Raw genomic sequence first — 27,718 nt, forward strand, 5'->3', positions numbered from 1 at the left:
GGGGGGGGGGGGGGGGGGGGTGGACTTTGACTAACTGTGTACCTTGAACGCTCAGACAGCATTTTGAGAAGGAACGCTAACAAGCTCTCCGCTCCTCTGGAACAAAAAGCGAGAGAGAGAGAGAGAGCGAGAGCGAGAGAAACAGCCCAGGGTTAGCAGCATCCTGCATTACATCATACAGTGTTAGAGCAAATGAGAAAACCTTTTTTCAGGAGGAGGAAGAGAAACTTCATTATGTTAGAACAATATCTGTGAGTAATATTAGGCCATTTATCACGAGGCGCCGTTATGTAAGAGGAAATAAAACTGTAGGAATATATAAACAAACAACGGGGAAGGTAACTGAATTACGGAGCTTTTTCATAAGTCGGCAGGAGATGACTTCGCTGCATGCGATCAATCACGTAGTCCTTAAGTGGCAAATTTCACAGCCTAAATTAAATTACTTGGGAGGTAGAGCAGGGGGGGGGGGGTTTCTTCCAGGGCAAATCTGACATTCTCTCCTCTAAAAAAATGCCCACAGCCCACACGTAAACACCTTCAAGCACGCACGCACACACACACACACACACACACACACACACACCATCACAGCTGTGTTTCAATTTCACCATCAATGGGTCTCTGTTCTCTACTGGAAACCATTTAATTGCCAGACAGATACAGTCAGTCGTCACTGCTCACATACAGTCTGAGGGGAGCGTACGTTCTCAACCTGGCGGAGCGGCTGCATAGATTCCTCTCCCCTTTGCCGCCATTTCTGAGGCTACTCTGTGGCGGGCGTGTCCTTGGGGCTGCATGTGCGACAGCAGCGTGCTGCTGTGTGTTGTGGATCGTTGCTCGGCTCCCAGCAGAGATGCTGATCTGGCGGAGGCTCGGCTCGGCAGTCCACGGGGACGCGGCTTCACGGGAGCAATCAATAAATGCAAGTGACATGTGCCAAGTGTATTATGTCCGCGGCTTCATTGAGCTTATTTATTTTGTGGCTGTCGGCTTCAATCAAGGCCAGTTTGTGCACACTGTGTGGGCCGACTGGGAGGGGCACTTGTGTTGGAGTGGGTCTGGCTCTCGTGCAACAGCAAGTCTGGAAGTAAACAGCTCCGCAGAGAGAGAAACAGTGCTGACGAGGCCAGTTAGCGTGATTCAAATGTGTGTTGTCTAGCTCGGCATGAGAGATGCCGTCGCGCTTTATGTGAAGCGGCACCGAACGACGAACTTTTGTTTTGTTTCTGTGGTAAAAGAGCATATTTGGTGTGTTCATGATCTCCTGCATGCGCTCTCTTTGGCTTTCGCTCGCTCTCTCACGCACACTCACCCACACTCTGAAATGTTGGGAGGTCCCTCAGTGCTGTGGGCATCATCATCCTCCTCCTCATCATCAGTTGTCTTCATTCCCCCTGGGAATTTGCAACCGGACTGTGGGCGTGCCTGTCCACAGGCCTCTGAGCTGGGCTCCGGCCCCGGCTCCGGCCCTGAGCTGCTGGTCTGGGGGATGGTGTACACCTTGGAGGAGTCAGCGGACATACAGTATCTGGCACCGCGGGCCAGGGGACTGCCAGAGTGGTGTGAACCACTGACCAAACAGCAAAAAAAAATAAAATAAAGCATAATGTAACTCAAAAGTGACCAAAATGAAAACATAAAAGCATAAAGAAGCATTGAATGAAATAATGAGAAAGGCTACTAAGCAAGGCACCATAGCACAGAAACAACAGAATGATTTTCAAATTAAGATGATAATCGAATGCTCTGCTGTCGGCTCAGACGTCGTCATCTCCTCCGCATAGAGCGGAGTCACGCTGGTTCACCTCTGACCTACATTGGAAAATGACTCGCATCCAGTCTATGATGTGCATATTTGTGCTGAACTTTGTCCTTTAAATGTTTAGTCAAATATCAACTGACAAACCGGATTAAGAGGTCACTGCGTTCGAGTCAGAAAGAAGAGTATTTTCCCTCAAACTCCCGACAGTTTTATGTGAAGATGATTTGAGATATTCCTCACTATGACTTCTGCCGATTTATGATTCTCACAGTGTGATAAAAAATGACTGCAAAGTAACTGCATGGCTAGAGATCACTAGGTTAGTGGAAAATGTTACTTATTTTGTGATTTGGGTGGACTGACTCTTTAAATCTATAATCAAAGGAATGCATTATTTATAGAGAATGAAGGCTGTGTATTTCTAATATTGTAGATATTTAAACTTTGTTTCTGGTTGATTTTATGTACACTACACCACAAAATCCATTTGATTGGAACAAGGCTACGATGCACCGTGTCTTTGTTTAAGATTATTGTTTTAGCTTTGTGAAAATTCTTATACTACGTTCTCCTTCATGTAACGGTAGATTTATGCAGGATGAATGAATCATATTTGACAGTGATGAGAAAACGAGCCATGCATCAGACAACACAGCGCTCTGCCTGTCTTTGCTCCTTTTAATATCGCATCGCTCACACTGCATCCTTTGCCACGTTAAGACGTCCCCGAGAACAGCACATCTTCTGTGGTTTCCTAAACACTTTGTGTTTTACGTCAACCGCCTGATTAGAATTAAACCGTTAGCTGCTCAACTGCACCCAGTCAGGTTTTGGTCTGTTGGAAACTTTGAATAAACATAAAACATTCCTCGAAAACACCCTGAGACATCAGAGTCGGCTTAAGCTGGAGTCACTACACACTCTTGTTTCCATATTCATGGCCATCTGGGGCCCCGCCCTGCAAACTGTGCTCCTGCTGGTTCACCGTTTGCTCAGACAACACACGCGGGTGTCAAAGACCATTCCATCAAAGGTGGGAAGCATCGGAGTAGTCAAGGTGATGGCGTGGGCTCTTTGCTCATCTCCGACTGATGTCCTGGAGCGGACAGCTCTGACGCCTCCCAAACAGGTCAATGATCTCAACAGATTGCGCGAACATAATCCAGAAAGACACAAACAAATAGATACCCATTCTATTTCATGGAGGCAGACTGTGAGTGGCTGCAGGGCCAACCCTCTCTGACACCCCCTTCCTCTTTCCCAGATGGGCCCCAGTCTGGCGAGGGCGACATGGACGACGGTGTGACGAAGCCCCCCCATGTCGCTCTGGCCTGACAGCAGCCCCACCCGCCAGGTTCAGCACAGCTGGATGAGTCAGGCAGCGGGGTCAGCCGTGAGGGAGCACGGTTGGGTGAAAAGGTCAGCTAACAGCCAGCAACCATGCTTTTTGTGCACGTGTTTGTATCTTTGTGTGTTGACTAGAAGAGATAATGGGAGGATTGTGTGTGAATGTAGAGCCACATGTTTGAACACAATGGATCGTGCCCTGAGACGTAAACCATGAAAAAAAGGGTGTGGTTTTTCGGGCGAATCAATGACCCAACAGCACGCTTGACTTAAGAACACAACAGAACGAAATAAAGCCCATAGAGAAGAAGGAGCATCACAGTCATCCATGACATCAGCTGGAGTATACAGTGTGGTGACATGAACAAGGAAAAAACAATATGAAGTGTCCCAGTAAAGAGCTGAGCCTTCAGATCAGCTTCAATGCTCCGTGGGTCAGATTCAACAAGTCACAGATGTCTGTCTTGACCGACCCCAAAACAGCAGATACAGGCAGCTAAAACAATTGGAAACATAACCATCTTTTAGTGAAATAAAACACACATCCTGACTCTGCACTGTACCTTGAGTGGGATGAGATCTCGCTCAGGTCCCCGATGCTCCCTTCCGTCACATGACTCGACATAACGGCGGAGGCGTAGCCCTGCGGCAGGTACAGTTTCCCGTGATCCTCCTCCGACGCCCCGTCTTCGTGGAGCTCCGACACCCAGGGGTGTCCCTGCTCCCCCCCCACCCTGCCCTGCAGCAGCACCCGGGCCCCGGGGGCCACGCAGGGATTAGTGTCGATGCCGCTGTCGGTCGACGCCCCTTTGATGTACGTGAGGCCCAGCATCTCCGGGTCCATCAAGTCTCCGGAGCCAAAGTGCTTATCGTCGCTGTTGCTGGAGGCGTTGCTTGAGAGGGTGTTGCTACTTGAGTGGCTGGAGGTTTTATCGCCCGTCTGGTGGAGCAAGAGAGAGAGCAAGAGGGTTAAAGGAGATAGAGCTACAGTAAATCAGACAAGGTCAAACAGCAGCTGCAGATCATTCTTACGGTTGCTCCAACATGCTCGGAGCACCTGAGGGGGATGGGCTCACCCATCAGGCGACATCACATGTTCATGTGTCCCTGACTGAGGCCCATGATACTGTCGGGCTCGTTGACAGTTACAGGGAGGAAAACAAATTCAGTATTCAGAATATGCTGAATGTCACTTTGTTTGTCTGTGACCTCTTCTTCTGGTACTTCTGTGAGAGATCTGGCCCTTAAATCTGTTTAGTTTAATCGTCTCATCAACTAGTTTTCCCCAGCTCTGATTAGAAAGCCAGAATTGTTCATCGTAAAGCTGAAAAATGAAATAAGATTAATATAAATCTGTAATGTTTTCTTAATTTTCTATGCTAAACACTGCTAAATCATGAAAGCAGCCTAAATCCCAGCACAGCTACTCCAATTTGAAAAAAACAAACAGGCTTTGTGCTTTAAGAAAGGAGAATGCCAAGGGAACGGTTTAAATCTGCATCCACTGGCCTGGGTTAATGCAACACTGGCTGAAAGCACTGAACGATGTGCAGCCTCCAGCAACAAAGGGAGAAAGAAAAGACGGAAGGAGGGACGATGAACGAGAAGACAATGTAGAGAAAGGAGAAAATGAGAGGCTCAAGCACTTAATATATTCAACCTTCGAGGAAAATGTGTCCTAGAAAAGTGTGAGACAACCAGAAACGGTGATGAGACGAGAGGCCCGTTAGCATGCTGATGAAGGGGAAGTGATGAGTGCAAAGAGCGGCTAGAGGGGGACGACGGGGTTGAATACCCCAATCGAGGATTCGCTGCAAAGCGCATGAACAAGGGCAATCTGACCTCACCCCGATTCAAACACTGATGTGGGGTGAAGCAGGTCCGGCGTACTGTACTGCTTTTACACATTGTGGCCTATCCAAAGAAGTTGACGGTGAATTTCTAAACACTTCCATTGGATATCACGTAGGCAGCTTCTGTCAAAGGAGGTCAGACATTTACCCTGGACAGCTTGTTGGGGGAGTCTTTCCCTCCTTCTCTTTGCTTCAGAGGGTTCAGGATCTTGGTGGAGGGGATGTGCCATTTGGCCTCTGTCGACAGAGAAGAACAAGCAGAGTGTGAGCGAGCACCAGACAGCATAAAAAAAAAAAAAAAAAAAAAAAAAAAAAATCACCCATCAGACTCACCTGCAGACCTGGTCCTCTCCAGGGTGGGCTCTCGCTCCCTGTGGATCTCTCCGTCACCCCCCTGGATGTCACCTGCCCGCTCGTGGAGGACAGGGGAGGGACACCTGGAGAAAGACGGAGGAGGGAAGTGGGCTGTGAATCTTCTTCCGTCTATAGCGTGAACTCTGTATTCTAGTCAGAGAGAGGCTTCAATAGATTTACAGCAATTAGCTCAAGATCATTTAAGGTCGATTCACTTGAGCTTGTAATAGTATAAAGACGCTGCCAGACAATGCCGCCGAGAGACCTCCTTTCATTCGACTTGGCATGCCGGGCACTCTCTTGCTCCTGACAAAAGGGAGAGAGAGAGCAGCAAATGTTTCAACGCGGGTCTTAATTAAACCTTGAAGGCGCTACTAACGGTTACAACAGATGAACAGAGGCCACGGCGTCTCGTGATCTTTAGCCGAGGCTCTAACCGGAGATCAATCGGCTCGTCAACACGTCGGCTTCTCTGCGCCGTGGCAGCTCTGACAGGCCCTGGTCCCTGAGAGTTCAGTGCACTTTTGAGGCCTCTGACAGAAAGGCAGCAGTGTGCAGCTAAGCCTCTTGTCATGGTCTGTAACCATTTACAGACAGACATCGGTCTCTGATGGATTCTGCTCAGCCTGACAGATGTTACGCCTCTGCAGTCTGAAGCCCCGCATACCATTATATGATCGAAAGCAGAAAAAAACAAAAAAAACAACTTAATATTGAAAAGGAGATCTACAGTTTACTGTTGGCTGTTATGGGGAGAAACACATGGACTGGTAAGTGTGGTGGCTTTTGTTCATGTTTTCATGTTGACAGCAGCTACAAGGTCTCTTTTAGTAAAGCTTCTTCCTCCTGTTCCCTTTTTTATGATTTCCTTTTTTTCCCCACCAAAAGATTTCTTTTCAATAGCTTTCTTCAGAATTACAGTGTCGTTTCTGAAAGTGGCACTTCAGTCGCAGTAGGTTATACTGAAGACGAAAAAGATTTCTTTATAATCACTTCCTATCACAGTTAAGTGATCATCTTTCTGAACAGAAGGACCATGTGCTGAAAACGTGGCTTGGATTTTTAATGGCTACAAAATGGAATGGCTTAATCTAAAAGTGGCCATTTATGTTCGAGGCAGCGTTTGTATTCTTCAGGTTGAAAGTAAGGCTTTGGGTTGATTGAATGGAAGCTATAATAATACATGTTAAATAAAAAGTAATCTCATACATGAAGCTCATCATCCTCAATCATCTTCCCTTATTTAAGGTTCTGGATGTGGTATTGTTACATCACTTCCTGCTAAAAAAAGAAAAAAAAAAAAAAAGAGAGAGAGCGACGACTGGCCAAAAGTGAGCTGATGATTCAGTCATTTCGTGTGGAAAAATTGCTCCCATTTTGCAAAATTGCAAGTTCTCAGAAATAGTGCTGCCTGTGACTGATTGTGGCTGCATTCATCACTGCAAAAGTGCATATTCCTGGAGGGATGTTGAGGCTATTTGAAAAGAAGGCACACTGCTCTGGTCCCGTACCCATCGTATCCAGGCTGCTGGGACCAGGTGCTGCTGCCGCAGGGTCCTGGATCGCTGGAGGAGGACTGGTTACTGGGGGAGCTGCGGTAGTGCTGGTCTCCCTTGTTACATGAGGTGACCTGGGGGTTCTCCATATCCTGCATCGTCCTGCAGAAACAGAGGGACAAAAGTGTAAAACACGCTGCCATAGAGGGTCAAAACCCTGGCTGTATGAATATAAATACGATTTTATATAACATTTTTATATTCAATGACCAAATTAGACTGACATCTCACAACTGGACAAACTTCTTTCCCCCCCTGTCCCGCGTTAATGACTTTATCATTAGGTGTCACTCCAGTGAACGCTCCCTTGCATGTGAGCACCGTGGATAATCCCCAAGAAAACGTGGGAGCAGTCAGTGAGGTAGAAGGTGTTTTGTTCTCCGAAGACGAACAGCAACAGGGATTAGTTATGGTAACACGCCTCAGTGAGTGATCCAGATGGTGCAGCCCGGCGTGTGTGTGTGTGTGTAGAGTAAAGAAGGCAGAAGCAAGATGTCTGCTTCGATTTCTGCTCAACCTATCCAAAATGTCACTGCCTTGCAACGGGCCCTGACAAGAGGTTTCTTTGCTTACTTTCGCCTGGTCAGGAGAAATTTACGGATGAGAGTCTAGAGTGAAAAATAAACACTGGATTGGAGTTATGTCTGCTGCCTAGAGGCCTTCCTTCTAACCGACACACCAAAGTAGCTTAAATGACCGAGCGGAAATAAGACTGCAATAACATTGGCAGGATGGCTTTCACATTAAGTCTCCAGCCAGGTCTAGCTGCATACACTTTCCTCATGCATTTGTTTGTATATTGAGTTGAGGACTGGGTCTGAATGAAGCTGACAAACAGAATCTCATTGTTCAAAACGATACACATGTCCATTTAGAAGGCGAACAATTTCTTTCCCTTTCTGCTTCGTCGGCAGGTTTCCTTTGTCTAGACCTCCATGGGAAACTCACTAAACTGTCAGTAACTCAGTCGCGGCACACATCATCAAATGCTTTGGCCAGATCTCTACATTTCCTCCTCGGCCAAAGTGTTCGTCTCCTCCAGGCACTTTAATGTGAAACAGCAGCAGCTGCTTTTTCTCCTCCTCCTCTTCCTCGCTACACATAATGTAAAGTTCTTTCTTTTTTGGGGGAAGGGGGGGGGGGGGTATTTTTTCGCTGCAATAACATTCAAGGATTAGCGGTCGGTCCTTATTTTTTCTATGCTGGGTGTCATATTTTATAGTGTGGAAGTGTGGATTGAGCTCAATGTGTGGAGTGTGGATGGGATGATGCTTTGTATCTAAGCTAAGATGTGACCCAAGTACCCTTTCATTGACACCACCTGTTGAATTTAAACTGGATGCTATTTAATACTAATAATCATGTAAAAGTGGATATTGTTACGATAATGAACTGTCAATGTTGCGGTCAGTTCGGTCCCGTTTGCATTCGTTCTGCTGCCACTTGGAGTGACAGAGATGGACGTTTCAACCGTTAGCTCTGCAACCGTAACAAACCAAATGTCCGTTACTTTTAGCCTGCTTTAAAATACTGATATAAATCCTAAAAAAAATATATAAATTATTTTATATGTCGATTTATTTTTGTAACCCGTCTTCCTCCCTCCTTTCTATGATCCCCCTGCCCTCCCCCACTCCCACTCCTCCTGGGGTGCTACATATCGTGGTCCAGAGAAGAGCGCTCTCTTTGTTTCAGCAGTAATTGGATGAGATGAGCCGAGTTGTGTCAGTGTCCCCACCACCTCCTCCTCAGCAGGGTGCAGGAAGACGAGCGGGGAGCAGGAGGGGTACGGAGAGAGGGAGGGAGGGAGGGAGGGGGGGTGAGAGAGAGAGAGAGAGAGAAAGGAGTGCTCCCACTGCCAGGGGCTCCGATTAGGCAGCGAAGGTGGCCATTATCCCAGTATAGTCAGAACAGGCGACACCAGGGGGGGGGTCGGTGTGACACACTGGAAAGGTTATCATGACTGTAGGGGTTTCATTAGAATGAACAAATCACTGCTTTACATGGCTCAATGGAGATGTCCAAAAGAGACACCGTCCAGGACAGGAACAAAGTCGGAGTGTGGCCTTGTCATTTGAGGGGAGATGAAAGCATTGGACTAAAATGCTCCATTTATGTGTATGCAAAGAGCGGAACACAATAACCGGCTCTTCTCTGAATGAGAAAGGCTCAGAGTTCAAAAGATTTCATCTCAAAGGATCGGTGCTTTTGAGCGTCACGATGTTTGATCGGAAAGCTTTGCTCTTTCTAGATCTCTGAAAAACCTTGAGTAGAAAGCTTGACTTCCAAAAGTGCCCAAAAAGGACATTATATTTTGTTGTATATATATATATATTTTTTTTTTTTGCAGCAGCAGCACTGTGAACGGTGTTGCTGCGACTTCATCTTGATGTGATATTTCTCTTCTTTCACTCTCACTAAAGACAAAAGGTGAAATGAACGAGTTGGTGTCGGTGTAATAGTTACTTACAACTTTCATTTTTAGTCTTGTGCATAATTACACGCTTCAAAAACATCCTGCTGAATAAGCTGTGACTGATGACAGTTGAGACTGTTAGCTAGCGGTCAAAATCCTTTTTATGGAAAAGACATGTAAACAAAAAGATCACGTATTGACCCAAGAGATGTGTGTTCTTTTACAGGAAGATGATGGAAATATTGAAGCTCTTGCCGTGTTCCTCTGTTGTGTGCGGATCAATTCAAAGCAGTGAACAAAACCCCTTTCGCTACGTAAATCAACAGTCTTTTTTATAGTCCAGATTTACCTGGACCCATCTGGCAGCTTCCTATCAAAGGAGGTGCTCCGTGGGAGGGCTGCCTGGTGCTGCTGGAGGATCTGCTGGCACTGCAAGCGGTCGGGGCCCTGCGTGGGCGAGCCCCGGGACAGCGGCGCTCCGGCAGCCGCGGGCACCCGATGCCAAGTGGTGTTTCTCCTGAAGGGAGTCTTGTACTCGCAGGGTGTGCCCTCGCTGTCGACCTTGTACTCCACCATAGGTATGCGGTAGAGCTCGGAGCAGCCCCTGAGCGGGGAGGAGGATGTGGAAGGAAAGGAAAGAAGATGGTAAAAGGGACAGTTCGGCACAAAATCTAAAAATATACATTTTTTCTATACAGCTGCTACAGTACAACACAACTGACCCCGACGTCCTCAGTGAGCGAGGGGGAGGGGAATCATTCAGCCATTACCATGACTACACTAAAACACACTAATGCTGTCAGAAATATTTAGCCAGAGGCAGACGTCTAAATATAGTAGGTCCATGTGCATGCATGTGTGTGAGCCAACGATAAACACACAGAGATGCACACCAGGGGCTTACGGGCAAATCGGAGAGGAGATGCACAGAAAAGGGTGGAAAACACTTTGCCTTTTTTTTTTGTTGTTTTTTTAAATAAAGACGAAAATCTCCGCTTGCCACTTAATCAGATATAGGTTTCCCCTGAGTAGCTCTACACCGGAGGATTTTTCCTCCCTCCATCTCCATCTCCCTCCCAGAACTGCTTCCAACACTGAGGATCTCCGCGATGGACACGGCCTGTGATGCCATTTCATGCAACATTAATCTTCGTGGGCTGGGCAGAGGCTTGGTGCGTTTGTTTGGAAGGACCGAGGGGGGGGTGTCTACAGGGTGGTGGGTCAGGGTTAAACAGCCCGGGTGCTCTGCTAGCTCTCCAAACGCATATCAAGCATGAACCTAATGATTACACCTTCCAAAGTCCATTTCCCAGCACCCACTGGGGGATGGAAAGTTGCGCATGCTTTGCTGCGGTCGTACGTGTACACAGAGCGGAGCTCGAGGAGGGTGCGCTGGCTGATTGCAGACGCTGCGGTGGAGAGACCCTTTTCATCAAACTGGTCCATGGGTGGCTGGGGCTGTTTACGGGTGGCTGGGGCTGTTTACAGCTGGCCTCCCACCAGAGCCGTGGGTGTTAGAAGACCTAACTAGAAGATCGTCCTCCGCTCTCCTCCTCGTGCCAACACGTTTCCCACATTTGGTCAGTGTCACCGGTGCGCTGGCCTCATCCATGATGAAAGACTTTCAATGGCGTGGACCGCTCTACATCCTCCACGGCTTACATTATTTATTGCGTGTGTGTAGCATGCATCACTGGTTTGATATATGGGACAGTGAGAGTAATGAGTGGCATTAGAGCATCAGAAGATCAGACACGTCCGTCAAGAAATAAGCATTTTATCTTGGACGAAGCTACTGTACAGAATGGTGATTCAATCATTACCCTCCTACTTTGATCGTGAAACCGGAGATCTCTTTTTGTTAATGTAGGGGGAAAAAAAATAATCTTAAATCTTGACTGTTGGTCAATTGTCTTTTCTAAACAGGACTGCACTCATTACCTTTATTAACTGTGTGCATGTGCGTGCGTGCGTGCTATCATGCCAGAACTGCCACGAATCAGTACTGTCCGAACAGGATAAACCTAGCCAACAGCTTGTCAACAGGAACGGTCTCAGCCGCTGTCTCCTGCTCTGCTCTCTGCTCCAGGATGAGGAAGACCCGACGAGGTAAGTTTCACTTATGAACCCAATATTCTCTCCCAGCGCCTCTACGAGCTTAGCTGGAGGTGAAACAACGGCTCGGTGTATGTAGAATGTGCTTCTTGTTTATTATGTACGGGGGGGGGGGAGGGGACTCGGGGTGTATAAATCGTGGAGAAAGGGCAGGAAACGGGGTGTTTGGTCAACATTTCAACCACAGCTGGAGGAGACCCATCCAGCCAGCTAAAAGGAGAGGGGGAATAATATTGCCCGCTTCCTCTTGATTCCAGCAAGTACTGCCGCTGCACTCTTCCAACTCAATGTGCAGGGCTATAAATTATACCACAATGACCTACATGAGCTCGTAGAGAGGGAAAACATCTACAAATTAAAACCAACATCCAGTCCACTCAAACTACGGCTACTGCATGTCTGGCTGAACACAATTGCCACAACAACATCAATGCTCATTAGAAATAACAAAATAAAAGAGTCTGTGGCAAACAATCAGCTCCTTCAGCCATTGGCTCTTGAGGAATTACAATAGATCAGTGTGACAACAGGACCTTAGACCTTAGTCAGAGTGCTGTCACTCCAATGACGTGGCCGGCGACTGAGGGACGCGCTAATCCTTTCCCACAGTCAGAGTCCATGTCACAGCAAAGAGGCACAGAGGTTGTGACCTCCACCCTTTTCCAGAACATTGTCAAGAGGTTTAATAAATAAGTTGTGCGGAAAAGTGAATTGGATTGCAAAAAAAAAAAAAAAAAAAAAAAAGAAATGGAGGAAGAAAAAAAAAAAGCCCTTTTAACTGATTTCTCTGCAACGTGATCTAAAGGACAGCACGCCTCCTGTGAAGAGTGCGCAGGGATTAAGACGAGCAATTTGTGATGCAGGTTCTTTGAGTTTTGGTTTAGTGGTGCTTTTTTTTTTTTTTCGGCATGGGAAGTGAGAAATCCGGCTTAACTTCAGTCCAGATGAAAATCCATGATGACAAATCTGATGACACTTCAAAAGGAAAGGTCACAAGTGGCTCTCTGAATGTCACAGGCGATACTCATTATGAGCAGGCGGCTGGTGCCGGTTGAACCCACTTAAATGCGGGTTACCTGCCATTTTAAACCTTCCATGTACAATATGTTCTCAAAGTAGATGTAAATGGCAGATGCAGCTGCTTTTTTGTGTCTCCGTTACCATTTGTTTATCTTGTAGTAATCATCCATTTTAAGTCCATGTTGTACTGATCCTCTTGTTTATGCTTCGATCTCTGATGACCATATACCAAAACATACAATCACGGCCATGTTCTCTACATCGCATTCCTGTTTCAAAGAGCTAATCTTTTTCATCTTTTTCTCATTAGTTTGATCCGAGGCTAACATGTTGAACTTGTTTGGGAGCCTTTCAGAGTGATGATGGAAAAGCCTCTTGTATTGCACTGGGCTAAAACCACATCCTTCCTCCAGTGTAAATAAATACAGTCCTATAGGTACGGCTAATATTAGAGCCACATCTCCACTGGCTTCAGGCTGAGCGGGGTAAACGCGTTTAGGGCATACACAGCGCTACACAAATGTACCGTTTTTGTTAAATGTTGGTCATTCAACACCAGATTATCCCATCAATCCTGATTTAATCTGGAGGAATCACAAAATAAAGAAGTTAATAACAAGGAACATGCACGTCTCCGAGCCCCAACATGTGCTTATGAAAACATTTCTCCTGGCATTGGTAGCGGTGTGGAGCCAGCGTACATTGTCTGGAGGTCATGAGACTCTCGTCCATTGTTGTTAAGACTAACCCTCATCTCTCTGGCCACAGGGGACGGACTGGCTGGGGCCTTCGGGCCCCCGCTGAATTCCTTTCCTCTGAGACAATACTGGAGCTACTGGAGTACTCATTGTTGACTGCAACACTTTTGGCAACTCAAAGACGCAGCAGCGAAAAGAGTCGAGGGCCCTCGAGATTCTTCACCTGACCTCTCACCTCTAGATTTGTTGGAGACTTGGGTGGTGGGGGGGGAATTCACAGGACCCGGGACGGAGTCTTTTGGCTCTCACGGGACGACGATGAGAAGCTTTGTTTCAGTAAGACGGGGGAATCTTCCAGCACAGCTCAACAGCTCTGACCAGTACAGTCTTCTAGTGTACCAATCGCCCAGATGTATCTGTTAGCAACGCCTTATATGGGTCAAGCTCACTGAATTATGCATCGTACCACCCATCATGGACCTGCAACATGATATAACACATACAGTGCTGTATAGCATGTTTTTTTTAGTTTTTTTTTAACAATCTTGTATTGGCTGTCTTCACAGTTTCCAGCTGTTTCCATTGAAACCAAGATGTCTTCCACTGGCACAAACACCGCGCCGAAAAAAAGTTCCTTCCTCCATCGTGTAACCACATCTCCACAGAGCCGGACCCCGCCTGTGGTCGACGCACAAGAAGGGGGTTTGTTTTGTTTGCTTTCTGCTTCCCTGAACTGCGATTAGGATTGTCTCATCATGTATCATCACATCTTGTGGTAAGAGGATTAGATGTCGGTTGTGCCAGAGAGGCTGCTGTTTTGGATTTCACAGACGGGGCATTTTCACCCACCATCTGGGGGGAGCAAATATGTTACTCCTCTGTTGCCAGACCATAACAAAAAGTTGAAGCGCAGTTAAACGTATGCCTAGTATGCAGCCTTTGACACAGTGACACACAGACACAGTGACACACACACGCGCACGCGCACACACACACACACACACACACACACACACACACACCTCTTTTAAGATCGTAGTCATACGAAGGCTGCCATTAATATCATTTTCCACAAATATGCATTTACACTTAATCTTATAAACAGATGTTTAAAGCCCTTCACCCGCCAGCGATTTATCACATGCACGGGATTAACACATATGTGCATTGTGATTGTTTAACTGTCGTCGTCCACAGGTTGTGAATTTGACTTATTAGCAAACAGCGTTAGGGTTACCGGTCACATCACAAACAGAAAATGGGATGGAGTGTCTCTCTAGACACTGTCAAGTCATTTCTGCTGTGGTCATCTGCCACAAAGTAGGAAAAAGCATTCCGTGGTACTCAAATCTGTCAGCCCGAAGCACAACCAAAACAAAGATGTCAAAGAAATGTGAAGTGTGAAATAGTGACGGATGTAATTTCACTGTCCCGTCTCTCGCCAGACAAAACGAGCAGATGTGCTTTCAGAACGAGCGTTTTACACAGACCTCCATCTCTTCCCATCACAAAAGATAATTATCATTGTTATTAATCTGAAAAATGCTTTTCTCCTTTATAACAGGAGCAATGGAGTCTCCCTGTGTGTGTGTGTGTGTGTGTCCCTAAAAAGCCAAACATTACCATCCTAATTGCCGAAAGGGGAGATTGGACAGGCAATCTGCAAATGTGAACTGTCAGACAACGGCGGCGAGAGTTGAGCCATAAATCAAAACGCTCCTCTCATCATCATTAGGGAGAACCGCTGACCGTCCGTGTCTGCGTGACTCTACAGCCCGGCTGGAGCTTTCTTTCAACACAAAGAGAGTCGCCCTCTCCAGAGAAATCAGCCGAGAACAACATCGGCCCCCTTTGCAACTAAAACGATGTGTAAGCATTTCTTTATGCTAATCAACACAAACATGAGAGCCAAATGTCAAGCTAATTTAGCCCCAGCTGCACGGAACAATGAGAAAGAGACTCTTCTGCTATAACTTCATACATTTTTGAAGAGCACCTGCTTCTCTGCTTCACTAACAACAAGCAAAGACAACAGGAGGTCTGCGTCTGTTTTGTGAGCAACTTTCGTCTGTTATGTTGTCAGAAAGTGTTAGCTGTCAAGTAAAAATAAGAAAAGAAGAGGTTTGGGAGTTACCGTCGGGGCGCGCCGTCCTCGTGAGGCTGGATTATGACCACTTTGACGCTGACAGAGGTGCGCAGCAGGTCGATCATCTGCTCGTGGGTGAGAGTGGCGACGGCCACCTTGCAGATCTCCACCAGCCGGCTGCCCTGCCTCAGGCCCGCCTTCCAGGCGAAGCCGAAGGGCTCCACGTCGGCCACGATGCCCTCGAAGTTGACGTGGAAGCCGAGCTGGCCGAGGCCGTTCCGACGCAGCGTCATCTCGGACGTCTCGCAACCTCTGGTGGCGATCTGGAACCGGAGATCAGAATGCTTTTGTTCATTATCTAAAATAAATGTACAGAAATGTTGTCTCGATCGCACTGATCACGAGACATATGGACAGCAGGACTTAAGAAACACGTGAAATGAATGCAATCACACTGGGAAAACCAAAAACAAGCACGAGACGGACAGAGAGAGAGCGAGAGAGCGAGAGAGCGAGAGAGAGAGAGCGAGAGAGAGAGAATGATCTTAATATCCTTTAATAAGAGCTTTCTAAGCTAATCATGTATTTCAACAGCAGCCTTCAAACGGTGTACAATTTGCATATTTCCTCTTAGATGTTTTGTGAAAAATACTATTAGAGCAGAGTAACATCGCGTCCTTCAGCAGAAGAGACATGAGCATGTTTGTTTGGCTAATTCAAAGAACCTCTCAAAATGGAAGCTAATAAGAGGGTGCATGACAGAGCTCACTGGTTTAGCCTTAGAGCTGCATAGAGGCAGCTGGAACACACACACACACACACACACACACACGTCTCTGTGGACTACAGTGGCTTTGTGGGTGCGATCAGGGGGATTAGGATCAACATGGCTCCTGACACACAGACGTGTCCATAGAACTAAGTCTATTAACCAGAGCTAACTTCAAACAGGACTTTGGAGCACAACATTTATCCAGCAACACATGATCTGCATCTACTGGCAGCTGATGAACAACAAACTGATCTCTTCGCCCTTCTTTCCTCACAGTTCTGGAGACTTCAGACTTCCCCCGTGGACACTTGGCAGACAGTCGCTGCTCGTCCCGCTGCGTGCTTGGGCGGAACTTAAAAGTCGGTCGTCTTCCACTCGTGCACTTGAATGCAAATGAAGTCACTCACTCTGCTCAGCGGTGGCTTGGCCTAAGCCTCTGCTTTAATGGAATTCAGGTTCAACTGAAGTTCAGGCAACCCTCTTGCTTAAGCAGCAATATTTCCGTAAAAAGAGAAGAAAACATGCGTCTGTGTCTATGTTCACCTCGATGACATGGAGTCACTGAGCTTATAGACTACACTGCAGAGTGGGTACTCAGTGGGACTGGACAAGTTTTCCTGTAACAACCGCTGGAAAAAATCAAAACTCACACTGCATCGAATGAGCTTTAATCACCCATCAGATTAGTCTTGGTTCACTTGTGGGTGGTTGCCTCCATTTTGTGCAGAGCGGCAGCTGGCTTCGGGGACACATTGACTCAGACTGTGGCCTGTCAACACTCCACCAGGTTCTCACACTGGCGGAAATCCTACCCAGCTGTGTGAGAGGGGAGACGCAACAACCATGATGGATCTCACCCTAAAAAAAATGTATTTACTTAGGGTGAAATCAGTGAGGTCACAGTCTTGCAATAAATAAAAATGCTTGTAGACATGAAAGTATAGGGGCTCTTTAGTGCCGACACAATCCCTCTGCGCTAAACATCAAGGGCAAAAGAAATGGGAAAAGTGAAATCCAAAAGCTCTCTGGTGGCAAAGTCTGGAAGTAAATGGCCTGTGCATGAAGAGAACAGTATTAGGGACCATGAATCAAACCGCCCTTTGTCAGAAATTCATTAGGCCTAAATAAAAGCTTTCTAAATGCTTTCATCCACGCCCTTTATTCAGTCCGTCCACAAAATGAATGTGGCCAGGTTCTCCTCCGAATGGCCAAAATCTATAATGGGTGAATCTAACAGGACACTCGGTATCTCAATGGAGGGATTTGATGGTGGCATGAAGCGTGGATGACACATCTGTGTGAGTGGTGACATAAAACATAAAACGCTGCGTGAAACAAAGAAACAGTTCCAGCCGGGAATCTGTTGTACTGTCGTGGATCCTCAGTGAGAGGTCTGACAGTCAGAAGTAGCTCTGGCATGTTTCACAGACGGGACAAAACCTCGTCATCCAACTGAACTTCAAAAAGGACAGCCTGGTGAAACTAGGGTCACCCGTTTCCTCTGGGCTGGATATCTGTGAATCAATTGTGAATCTAGGACAGTGGCTTCCAGCGGGACACGGCACAATTTTTTGCTTAATGGGGCAAGAGTAGCCGAAGCAAGACATTCGCGTCAGCGGGTACCAATCATGCTTCAAAGCGGTGCTGATGAATCGATCGGTTGATCGATTGACAGGAAATAAATAAAAACAACACACATGGCAATCTATTCGCTGTTGATTCGGCAAAAATGGAAAACATTGATTGAAATGTCGCTGCTTTTCTCTGTTATGTACAACAGTGAATTGAATGACTTTGGAGTTTGGACTGAAAGTTGGACGAGCCAAGCAACGTAAAGATGTCACCAGTATTTCTGGACATTTTATAGAATGAACAATCCAACAATTAACTGATCATACAAATAAGAATTTGTTGCAGCCCCTGAATTGATAGATTACGATGTAAGAAACGATTATGGTCTTTATCCAGTAATCTGCTGATCATTTTCTCAATTAATCAATTAGTCGTTTTTGTAAGTAGGGTGTCAAAAAATTGTGAAAATGGTAATAAGTTACCACATCCAAACACACCTTGTTTTATCCGATCGACAGTCTTAAACCCAAACCTTTTCCATTTACTTTGATGTGTGATTAAAAGCATGGAATTATTATATTTTACCTACTTCTACTTCGTTCACTCAACTCCATAGCAGACACAGTGATTCCCTTTCATATGTAGCCCCGCTGATGAATACAGTACACAAAGACCCGCTCAATGTGGGGGACTGCCTGTACTTTGATCAGGAAACAAAATAAACATGGCACCCGAGCCAAGGCGACTTGTCTCATAAAAGCCGAAACACCCGGCCCGGCCCCACCCTGGACAGCAGGACGTTATCATAAAGCTTTCAGTTGTGCTCTCACACTGGGCTGCTCGGTTATAGTGGGCAATCTGTTCACTCTGGTTCGCATTACATCACAGGTCCGGCAGCCTGTTAAACCCCCCCCTCCCGATGACACACAACTCGAGTCAACCTCTGGGACGTTGCAGACACCTTTGGGACAAAGTGTGCACGGTCAGCTCACGCCCAAATGTGCCTACCGCTGCTGCTCCACTGTCTCTGTGAGTAACTCGCATAGCCACCCACTTATTAATACTTATTCGGAGCTTTGCCTGTGAAATATCCCTCACAAATCCCGTGGGTCAGTGGACCGTACATGTGAGAGGATATTAGCATAGTGGATGAGGAAGCGGCGTCCTTTGGCTAATCACAAATGCTAATATATCCGGCTCTGTCCTTTCTTGCGATGAGTTGCGCAGACACTGAATGACACCCGTGTCCTTTAAGATTAATTATGGTAAATACTTCTACTGGATCTTGGGCTTTTTAGGGCGCTTGCAAAATCTTTGAGCTCGTTCTAGTTTCACTGCGAAAGGTGATAATAGGAACGGTGCATTTATCTCCTTCTATAGAAATCCTCAGAAGAGTGAGCTTCTTTCTTGTGCTTTCCACAGGAAATGGATTGTTACTCCTGTGTTGTTGGCTGAACCGAAGATATGCTGGCCGGGGTCTGTTGGAAATGTCTGTTGATGAGGTTTGCCAAAGGGATAAGTGGAGGAGAGTATGCAGGCAGAAATAAGGTCATGCGCAGCTCAGGTTTGGATTTTGGGATTCAACCTCATTGTTTTTTTGAAAGGAAACAAAGGTTTGCCTGATTAGAGGTTCAGTAAACAAACCATGGAAACTAGAATAGGAAAAGCAAGCCTATGCAGCAACACAAGGAGCAGAAACAAGGCATCGCATGCCAGCGTCCAGACTGATGAACCAGGTGTTTGTTCCTTTTTTTCCCCCCTCTAGACTTGAACTAGAATCTCACAATGTAACCAGGGCCACACAGTGCAGATGGCCACGGCGGAACTACACAGTAGGGTTGAGAGAAATTGGACTAAGTGGATAGCTCTCAGAAGGAGTGAAGTAGTGAGGCCAAGTGTTATCTATTCTTAGTCTGTTTCCTCTCCTCCCCTTCAAAACTGGGCTGGTGCCCTGTTTAAGCTACCTTCTCCTGTACCTGCGCCCAGACGTCAGCACAATCAACAATGGGCCAAAATCACATCATCGCCAATCTTCCACTCCCAATGAATGAACTGTCTGCCGCAGGGAGTGGCTCCAGCTTTGTTTTTTTTAGTTTTTTTGGTGATGAAAATGCTGTGATGTTTCATAATGGTTTATCCCGATCAAGCGCGGGACAACATCTGCCCTTGTGTGACCTGGATGTTTAACTGTGCACCTCTGCTGAGCCTGAGGGATGAGCCAAAGAAAGCCATCAACGTGAGGTCTGTAATCCCTCTCTGGACTCCATTGATTTCATTTTACAGTTTCACATTCACGTGACACTCCCGTCTCTGGACAACCCAAAGAGGACCAGGCAGACAGATGAGGGGGAAGTCGGGAAGGGGAAGAAACACAAGGAAAGAAAAGAAAATACCAGAAGCTCAGCGTAGAGTTGCAACGCATGAGACTTGACAGGAAAGATATAAGTTAAGCAAGCGACAGCCATGCTGACATAAAGATAAAAATAGAATAACAAGGTTTGTGGTAAGTAGTAAAGCTACAATGGTAAGAGCAATATTTGCAGAATGCATTGTTTCACCACAGAGCTACCACAACTATCCCAAAGCATCACTGCGCCATTTAAAGTAAAAGGCAGCCATTTTCCTTCACATGCCATGCAGCTTATGTGTGAAACACAGTCGAGCTAGATTTACTGGACAATTCTGATGACAGACTGCTACTCTGTGTTTCATGGAGGTTACTTATAGGTCTCTTTTTCAGCAGCAACACACTGGTGAACTCTTTTTTTTCTTTTATATTGAGACCAAAACTTCTAAAAAGCAATTTCATTTAAATGATTATTTAAAGGGGAATAGCACCAACCAAAATTTTGGCCAAGAGGCATAACAGAGATAAGGCAACAACAATTGTTCTGCCCCAGCAATGTAGAGCAAAGAGAAGACCAACGCAAATGATCTCTTGTTGTTTCGAAAAGAGCGACCGAGCGCAGCATGTATGCATGCATTTATTTTTTGGGCTTTCCTGGTGCACAAAAGCTGCCCTGTGGCTGAACAGGAAAAGGTGTCACGTGCTAATGCCAGCATGGGCTGCACCTTGTCTGATCCATTAAAACCGTATTTGACGCACCACTGTTATGACAATGTAATTGATTTTACTGTAATAGGCTCAATATATCAAATAATAAATTCAATGCCAAACTAAGACGAAACCCTCAATTAGCCACAGAGAATGATTTACTCCCTCTGTGCTTTCAAATGTCTCTGTGTGGCGTGATTAGAGACCGACACAGAAGACGCGGACGTACAGCATGCCAGAACAGATCAGCTCCACTACAGTCTATCCATGAATACCTCGAAAATGACGGAGATTATGACAGTTGAGTCTTTAAGGATCTTACCTCTAGCCTTTGCACCATCTCCCTGATGTCCTCTCCGCAGTTGTCGTGTGCAGACAGCATGACACACTCCCCGCGCTCATAGAAGATCTTAATGCTCATAATCCCTGAGGTCCATCCGATGACGTCGCGGCAAGAGCAGTTGAAGACCACGTTCTTTGATTCCTCCTCGATGAGCACAATAAACTCGTTGGATATGCCGAGTAGGCAGTCCACGTCCATCGACTGGCCAAAGTCCCGGGCGCGGACGCCCCAGGTGATGGCCCCCACGCTCCACAGATGTGCGTCCTTCCTGGGTTTCACCTTCTCCTTCTTCTTGGCTCCGAGAGTGATGAAGCTGAATTTGACAGCAGACTCGATAGTGGCTGTGCTAACAAAGTTCTCAGCCAGGTCCTTCAGGTACTCCTGCCGCGTGCGAGTCGCCATGGCTCGGAACTTCTCCGACTTGTGCGCGGCGTTTTCTCCGTTGATGACCTTGGCGAGCAGGAAGTCCCTGAAAACGGCGGACTTTGGGAAAGTTACAGACTTGGGAATGGGGGGGCCGAACGGAGGCACGTCTTTGGATCTGGACACGGCCACGCTGGAAAACAGAACGGAAACCGTAAATCACAAGCAGAGGTGAAAGTAAAAGAAGTGAATGGGTATTGAACTGTACGTATAATGAGGAGTGTTGAAAGAACATGGCTTTCAGGGACATTATTTCTCAGGGGACAGACAGAGGAGCTCAAACTGTTCTTGCTCTGTTCAATGCCATGTTATTAACGAGAGTTGTCCCCGACTTCAGAAACAGCGAGTTGTAAGTCATAATTTCAAGGTGTCTCTTGAAGATAATAACTGTATCATCACTTAACAGATCAAAAGAGCCCTGTGATTCCCGCACATTACTATAAAGTCATGACAGAAACCACAGAAAGCACTCAGCAGGCTATTATTATTATTCTTTCAAATTAAGTGCTCCTAAAAGTTCATGGAGAGCCATTTGGCAGGAAGACATTTATGGAAAGCCCATCAAAGGATAAACACATTCCCCTAAATTGTCTTGAGGATATTAGTTTGCTAGTTATCCCATGGTGAGGCGCTCTAATGTTTGCCGGTTCTTCTTCCCTTGCGATTTACCTGTAGCAGACGTTATCAGTGCAAGGGTTGTGGACTTTGACGATGACGAACACATGTTGGAAATGAGAGCGGATGTGTTTTGGAGTGAAAGGAAGGGCCCCGGGCTCCTGGAATACGATGGTGACGATATCATTGCCAATATGCCTCTTCCTTAATAACTAGAAGAAGGAGGGAAAAATGGTGACAAATACAAGGAGAAATAGCATTAAATAAGATAAAGATAGAAGCTAAAGCCTACAGATCCCAATGTGAACCACAACAGCACCTGGTGATCAAGACAGAAGACAATGAAATTAAGGGACACCACTGTTCCTGTAAAGCCGGGTCGGTCTTTACAATCCTAAAAAAGCAAAAGCAGCGTGTATTCATTCAGTAGCTAGCATAGCATAGAAGTGCTAACGCTAGTTATTGATGTGCTGACATACTCTGCTAATGTTAGCGCCACAGGTTAGAGATTGTCATCTGAGCTGGCTGAGCTACGCTATGATTGGCCAGTCAGCGTTCGAGGGCGGGACTTAGCAAAGGGTCGATTATCGGATATGAGTAAATGATAAAACAAAGTATAAATAAAGAAGAGTCACAAAGGCATCTATTTAGATTGCTAACATTAGCTTACATCAGCCATCACAAGCGACTGGTCACACCACATCGAGCCTCAGGGTATCCTGGATTGAGCAAGGGAGCAACGTTTCATTGCTTATGAGTTCATTGTTTTGTTTGTAAGGGGAAGAATGCGTTATTTCTTCTTTCAAATGTTACACAGTGTTGTTTTAAGTTGTAGCTAAACCACTTTGGACTAAACCGTCGAGTTACAGAGAAGGTTTTGAGGAGAATCCACGGGAGAACATCTCCAGACCGTCTGAAAGACAAGTCAACGTTGCAATGAGGAATGACAAATTGAATGTAATGTCTGTTGGGACCAAGATAAAGGGCTTTTTGGATGAGAGCAATGCATCCTGCTAACACAATTTAGGCTCTTTTTTTAGGGTGAAGGAGACATATTCTCTCACCAATTCAGACTGCTTGCATTGTTGCATTGTGCAGATAGTTAACCTCATTCTGTGGCTGGTAGAAAGTTGTCATTCAGGATCAGCAGGATGCTGAAACAAGCAGGATTACAAGGTTCAGAGGTGAAATTAAAAGGATGAAAAGATGAGTGAGGTGAGCTCTGCCTTTAGATTACCACCGGGGATTAAATGAAACTATCTCACTTCATGACATACAATCGGAGGAGGAGGGAATAAAAGAGAATCCAGCCAATCAGACATTTAGCTTCCACTTGGTTGATTAAGTCTCTGCAGTGCTTCACTGTAGATACTTCCCCCGACTCACTCACAACCTCCTTCAGTGTGTTCACTGTTAATATCTCTGCAGGGTTGTACCCACATGTTTTATCATGTAGAAGCACAGCACAGACTAAGATGGTGAACCTCTGTAATTGCGGCTTTATCGGGCCATCGCTCGCCAGTCCGCCGCTACATCCACTTAATTCCACTTGTTAGCGCAGACAGAATCAGAGGCCCATCTAATACCACGTCGGGTCCGGCCCCCGGGGATGCATTGATTAAAATCCTACTGTGGGGGTACCCGGTTACCATGGCAATGCTCATGCTTTCAGCTGATTGGCCATTACTGTGGCAAAATGAGTCTCTGGGGAAGATTGGCAAGAGCCACGATTGAAGATATCCTAAAAGGAAGCCGCTCAAGGACTTATTACCACCATTAGTCATCGGCTTACCACGCAGAAAAATAAACACGGTGGTCCTCTAGAAGACGGGAGGAGGGGGGTGGGGGGGTGGGGTGGGAAGCACGGAGTATAGAGCGTACTGACCTGCTGTCTGTTGTTGGGCGTGTAGGGGAGCATGGTGGACACGTGAAACATCAGCTCATAGTCCTTATAGGTGGTGTAGAGAGAGTGTGTGCCTGTGGAGTCCGCTGCAACACAAAAGGCCATAGTGTTAGATACGCTGATGATGTACTTAAATAGAAAATCAAGACGTAAGATATAGAGACTTAAAAAAATAATAATTACACCCCTTAAAAAAAACACAATAGGAAACAGAGCAGAGCATCTGCACTCAGCAGGAATAGAAGTGAGTGGGCTTGGACTTTGTGAATGTTTTCGTTTTGATTGCGTCGCGGATCTTACTCTTGTTATCCAGCTGCGCCCTGTACTTGGTGAAGGCTTTGAGGCGCACCCTCTGACCAAGCAGATCCAAGAACTCCTCCAGCGCCGGCCCGGCACTCTCGTTGTTGTACATCTCCTCCTCGGTGCTCTGGCCCGCCTTGCAGTAGAGCACTCCCACCTTGTGCTGGAAGCTGAGCTGGAATGAGGAACATACACAAGACACTCAGCGGGTAAGTATCGTTTCCTGCCGCTGATATGCATCACGCACACCACACTCGTGTACACGCTGTACATTATGCACTCAAGAATATGCGAGTGCCCACTTTCCATCGCGTCACAGCTAATGTGTAGGCCTTCACAGCCCTTCTAGGAGAGAGCTGAAATCCCCCTTTTGTGAAGCCAGGCTATGAACTCTCAGGAGCTCTGAGCGGAGCATAAATCAAGCCCAGCTAATAGCTGCTACTTAAGAGCAGCTGTGGAGCAATGAGGGAGTGAATTACAGACAGATAGCAGCATAGCTTTGGTTTATGGCAGACAACTCTGTAAAGCTGCCAGAAAAGAAACATTTAAATCTTTGGTAAACTAACAAAATACGAGACATTGAACTTCCAAACAACCCACCAATAACACTCTTGATTCAGCCATTGTTCAGCAACGACCGCCACAATAAAGATAAATGTCTTATGCACAAAGAGGAGCATTTATAGACCAATCTCACAGGTTTTCACTGCAAGCATTAATATTATCCAGAAAATGACAGGTCTGATATGAACTTGTCTCACGAAGAGGCAGGAAGAAAGAAAACATCCGGAGTGATTCTTCTTGCGCGGTGACGGTGAGAGCCCTCTCCGCCGACATGAATCTTTCATGGCTTACATCTCCCTGATGTCGGCCAAGAAAGAGAGTAAAAGTGTGGGGGGGAAGGGAGGAGAAGATGACAAATGGGCCCTTGCGTTCGGCACCTGTTACCTAAATTCACAGCTGAGGGCAGCGGGATCGTGACCCTGGGAAAATGTGTCAATTCGGCGAAAACTAAAAGGTTTCTCTGAATGTGACAGCCAGCAAATTGATCCATACACAAACAAATTGAGATTGCCGTTTTCCTCCTTTACAGGTTATCTGTTCCCTGCTCCTCACACTGTTGTCGTGATGACTTCCTCCATCAGGCAGCACCGCCCTGCACTATAGGAGCTCCTGCGGTGGACGGAAAGCTATTATAGCACCAAGCCCAGTGGAAATGGCCTGATGCGCAATGATGAGGTCTTCTATTTTTCCATCCTGCATTGTACGGGCTCACTTAACCTCCCGCTCCTCTTAACAGGCTGGTCTACAGCAAAGGACAATCGCATTGCCCTGTGGTGCTGCGAATTTGTCTCCGCGTGAAAAGTGCAAACGCATCGGGACACATATACAGATGAGTAATGCTCCCGAGGTAAAGCTCATTGTGTAACCGCCTTTGATGTGTTTTTGGTTTTTTTCTTGGTGGCATCAGCTTCTGATGAGGTAAATGCAGCCATAACAGAAAAAAAAAGCTTTATCCTATTTAATGGATCTGTGATTAGCTACAAATCTGAGCATAAGCTGCTAAAAAGCATTCATTTTCTCTCCTTAGATATCGTTCCCTTTCCAATGTTCCTCTCCCTCCATCTATCCAGAGCTGGAGGGTGCAGTTTGCCCCTTTTCTTCTCTCAAGCAAAAATAGAAAAAGAAAAAGCCTATAAAAATGCAAAGATAGAAAGACACTTAATGAGTGGAGGGAGAAACGAGGACAACGTTCCCCTCGGAGAGCTCCGAGACTACACCTGAGGGATACAGCAGTGCCCTAACACAACACATAACATCCCCGTGACATCTGTCTGCACTGCAGTGTCCCCGATGCGGCAGACAAAATCCAAAACATGGCTCCCAAAAAGCTGGCTACACTCATCGTGGGTCATTACACAAAACATCTCTGTCGCATTTTGTGCTGTTTTTGGGGGCGGAAGTGTTCTGCAGCGACGATATCTAAAAATATGGAACGTAGGGGAATAAATTCTGGTGAGGGCATAACTTCACCAACTTAATCCTTACTCAAAGCCATGACGGGGGATTGATTTACACAAGGGAGAGGTGACTGCAATAACATCCTCGGTAGAGGGTAGATTACTCTGTTGAACTTGTGGAACAAATCTCACTCAAGCCCGACTTGTACTTCAGAGTTGAGCCGTCGCTGTGGGCATCGGGAGTGATTTATGGGCCCACGAAGGCTTTACCTGTTGACTAACGTAAGTAAACCTGACGGGCAGCATTGGCAGCGTCGTGCATTTATTCTTTGTTCACGTTATGAGACGGAGCTGCAGTGAGAGCGGTTTTCTCCGTTCGGTAGACGGTCATTTGTTCAGCATAATTGAGAGGGAAAGATTAGCAACCTCTGCCTGACCTCTTCGATGTTGTCTCTGCTATCGTCAAACACTACCATGTGTAGTTACATGCAGACACCTGCAGGCTAGCCCTTATCTTGCTCATATCCTCGCTTTTGTTTTTAATCGGGAATTATAAATGAAAGCTGAAAATGACATTTCTATTTCTGAAACCGATGCAGAAGATAAACAGTTTCTATTAAACAAGAATTCTGTCATCTCCCGAGACTTTAGGCTCGAGATGAAAACAGCAGATGCACATTTTACATCGATGGCTTCTTTTTTTTTTTTTTTAAGGAAAAATGTATCATTTGTGATTTCTGCCACTTAAAATCACATCTCAGAAATCTGATTAACTGCCTAATGCTTTCCCCAGTCCCAATCTGCACACAGGCAGCCCACTGTGATCTACAGTGCGATCTAAAATACATTCACATACGCTCTGTTCTCTTCTTACATCCAGGGCCATTACAACACTGCTTTCAGGGATTCTCTCTCTGCAGAACTGATCATGAGGTTATTGTGAAGATTGTGTGGCTGCAGGATACTCTCATTAACCAGACGTGCTTTCTGTTCACAGCAAAAAAAGAAAAAAAAAAGAAGAAAAAAAAAGTGGCCTTTTAACACACACTCCGACACGAGGACCAACGTCTCCTCAGCAGTGTGCACACACACACACACACTCTAAAAAAGAAAATCCTCCGATAAAGCTTTGCGGTGGAAGAACGTCATGCACTAACAGAAACAGGCCCGGCCGAGCACTTGTGAGTTGCAGCTCTTCCTGTCCAATATCAGCTTCCTCACGTAAACACATTAGAAGGGGTGGGTGAGAGTCCGACTCGGTTAAAAAAAAAAAAGAAGATTACGGGGCGGTTGGCGTATTCAACATTTTGCAAGGCAAGCACAACATTAATGATTTAAACAGGAGTGTACAAAAATACTGATGACCAAATATAAAAGTGGCCTCCACTGGGCGTTCGGTTTGAGGTCTGTGAGGAGTGCCAGTTGGAGGAGCTTTGGGCCCCACTTAGCCGGGGCTCTCCTCCTCTGAAAGTAGTTTCTGTGATTACTTTCTTGCCAAGTGTCAGTTTCGGTCTTCTATCAAAAGTCTTTTATCTGCAGACGGTCGCTCATACCAAAAAGGCAG

General features: G+C 46.2%; 1 protein-coding gene across 4 annotated transcripts in view; it reads right to left on the reverse strand.

Annotated features, from left to right (window-relative positions):
• The window catches only part of LOC116378497 (signal-induced proliferation-associated 1-like protein 2), a 74,443-nt gene that overhangs the window by 11,741 nt on the left and 34,984 nt on the right, over positions 1-27,718 (reverse strand). For 2 of the 4 annotated variants that reach the window (XM_031840389.1, XM_031840401.1), the window contains exons 5-16: positions 24,194-24,368; positions 23,876-23,979; positions 22,045-22,202; positions 20,932-21,508; positions 15,259-15,533; positions 9,641-9,895; positions 6,831-6,977; positions 5,299-5,402; positions 5,114-5,202; positions 3,676-4,052; positions 1,316-1,573; positions 43-96 (exon numbers count right to left, since the gene is read on the reverse strand). In XM_031840389.1, coding sequence (XP_031696249.1) covers positions 43-96; positions 1,316-1,573; positions 3,676-4,052; positions 5,114-5,202; positions 5,299-5,402; positions 6,831-6,977; positions 9,641-9,895; positions 15,259-15,533; positions 20,932-21,508; positions 22,045-22,202; positions 23,876-23,979; positions 24,194-24,368 — 2,573 coding nt within the window. The remainder of the gene's footprint in view (positions 1-42; positions 97-1,315; positions 1,574-3,675; positions 4,053-5,113; positions 5,203-5,298; positions 5,403-6,830; positions 6,978-9,640; positions 9,896-15,258; positions 15,534-20,931; positions 21,509-22,044; positions 22,203-23,875; positions 23,980-24,193; positions 24,369-27,718) is intronic. The other 2 variants (XM_031840396.1, XM_031840407.1) reach the window with 2 other exon arrangements.

This window comes from Anarrhichthys ocellatus, unplaced genomic scaffold, assembly GCF_004355925.1.
Source record: "Anarrhichthys ocellatus isolate YVR2014 unplaced genomic scaffold, GSC_Weel_1.0 scaffold3, whole genome shotgun sequence".
NCBI lineage: Eukaryota > Metazoa > Chordata > Actinopteri > Perciformes > Anarhichadidae > Anarrhichthys > Anarrhichthys ocellatus.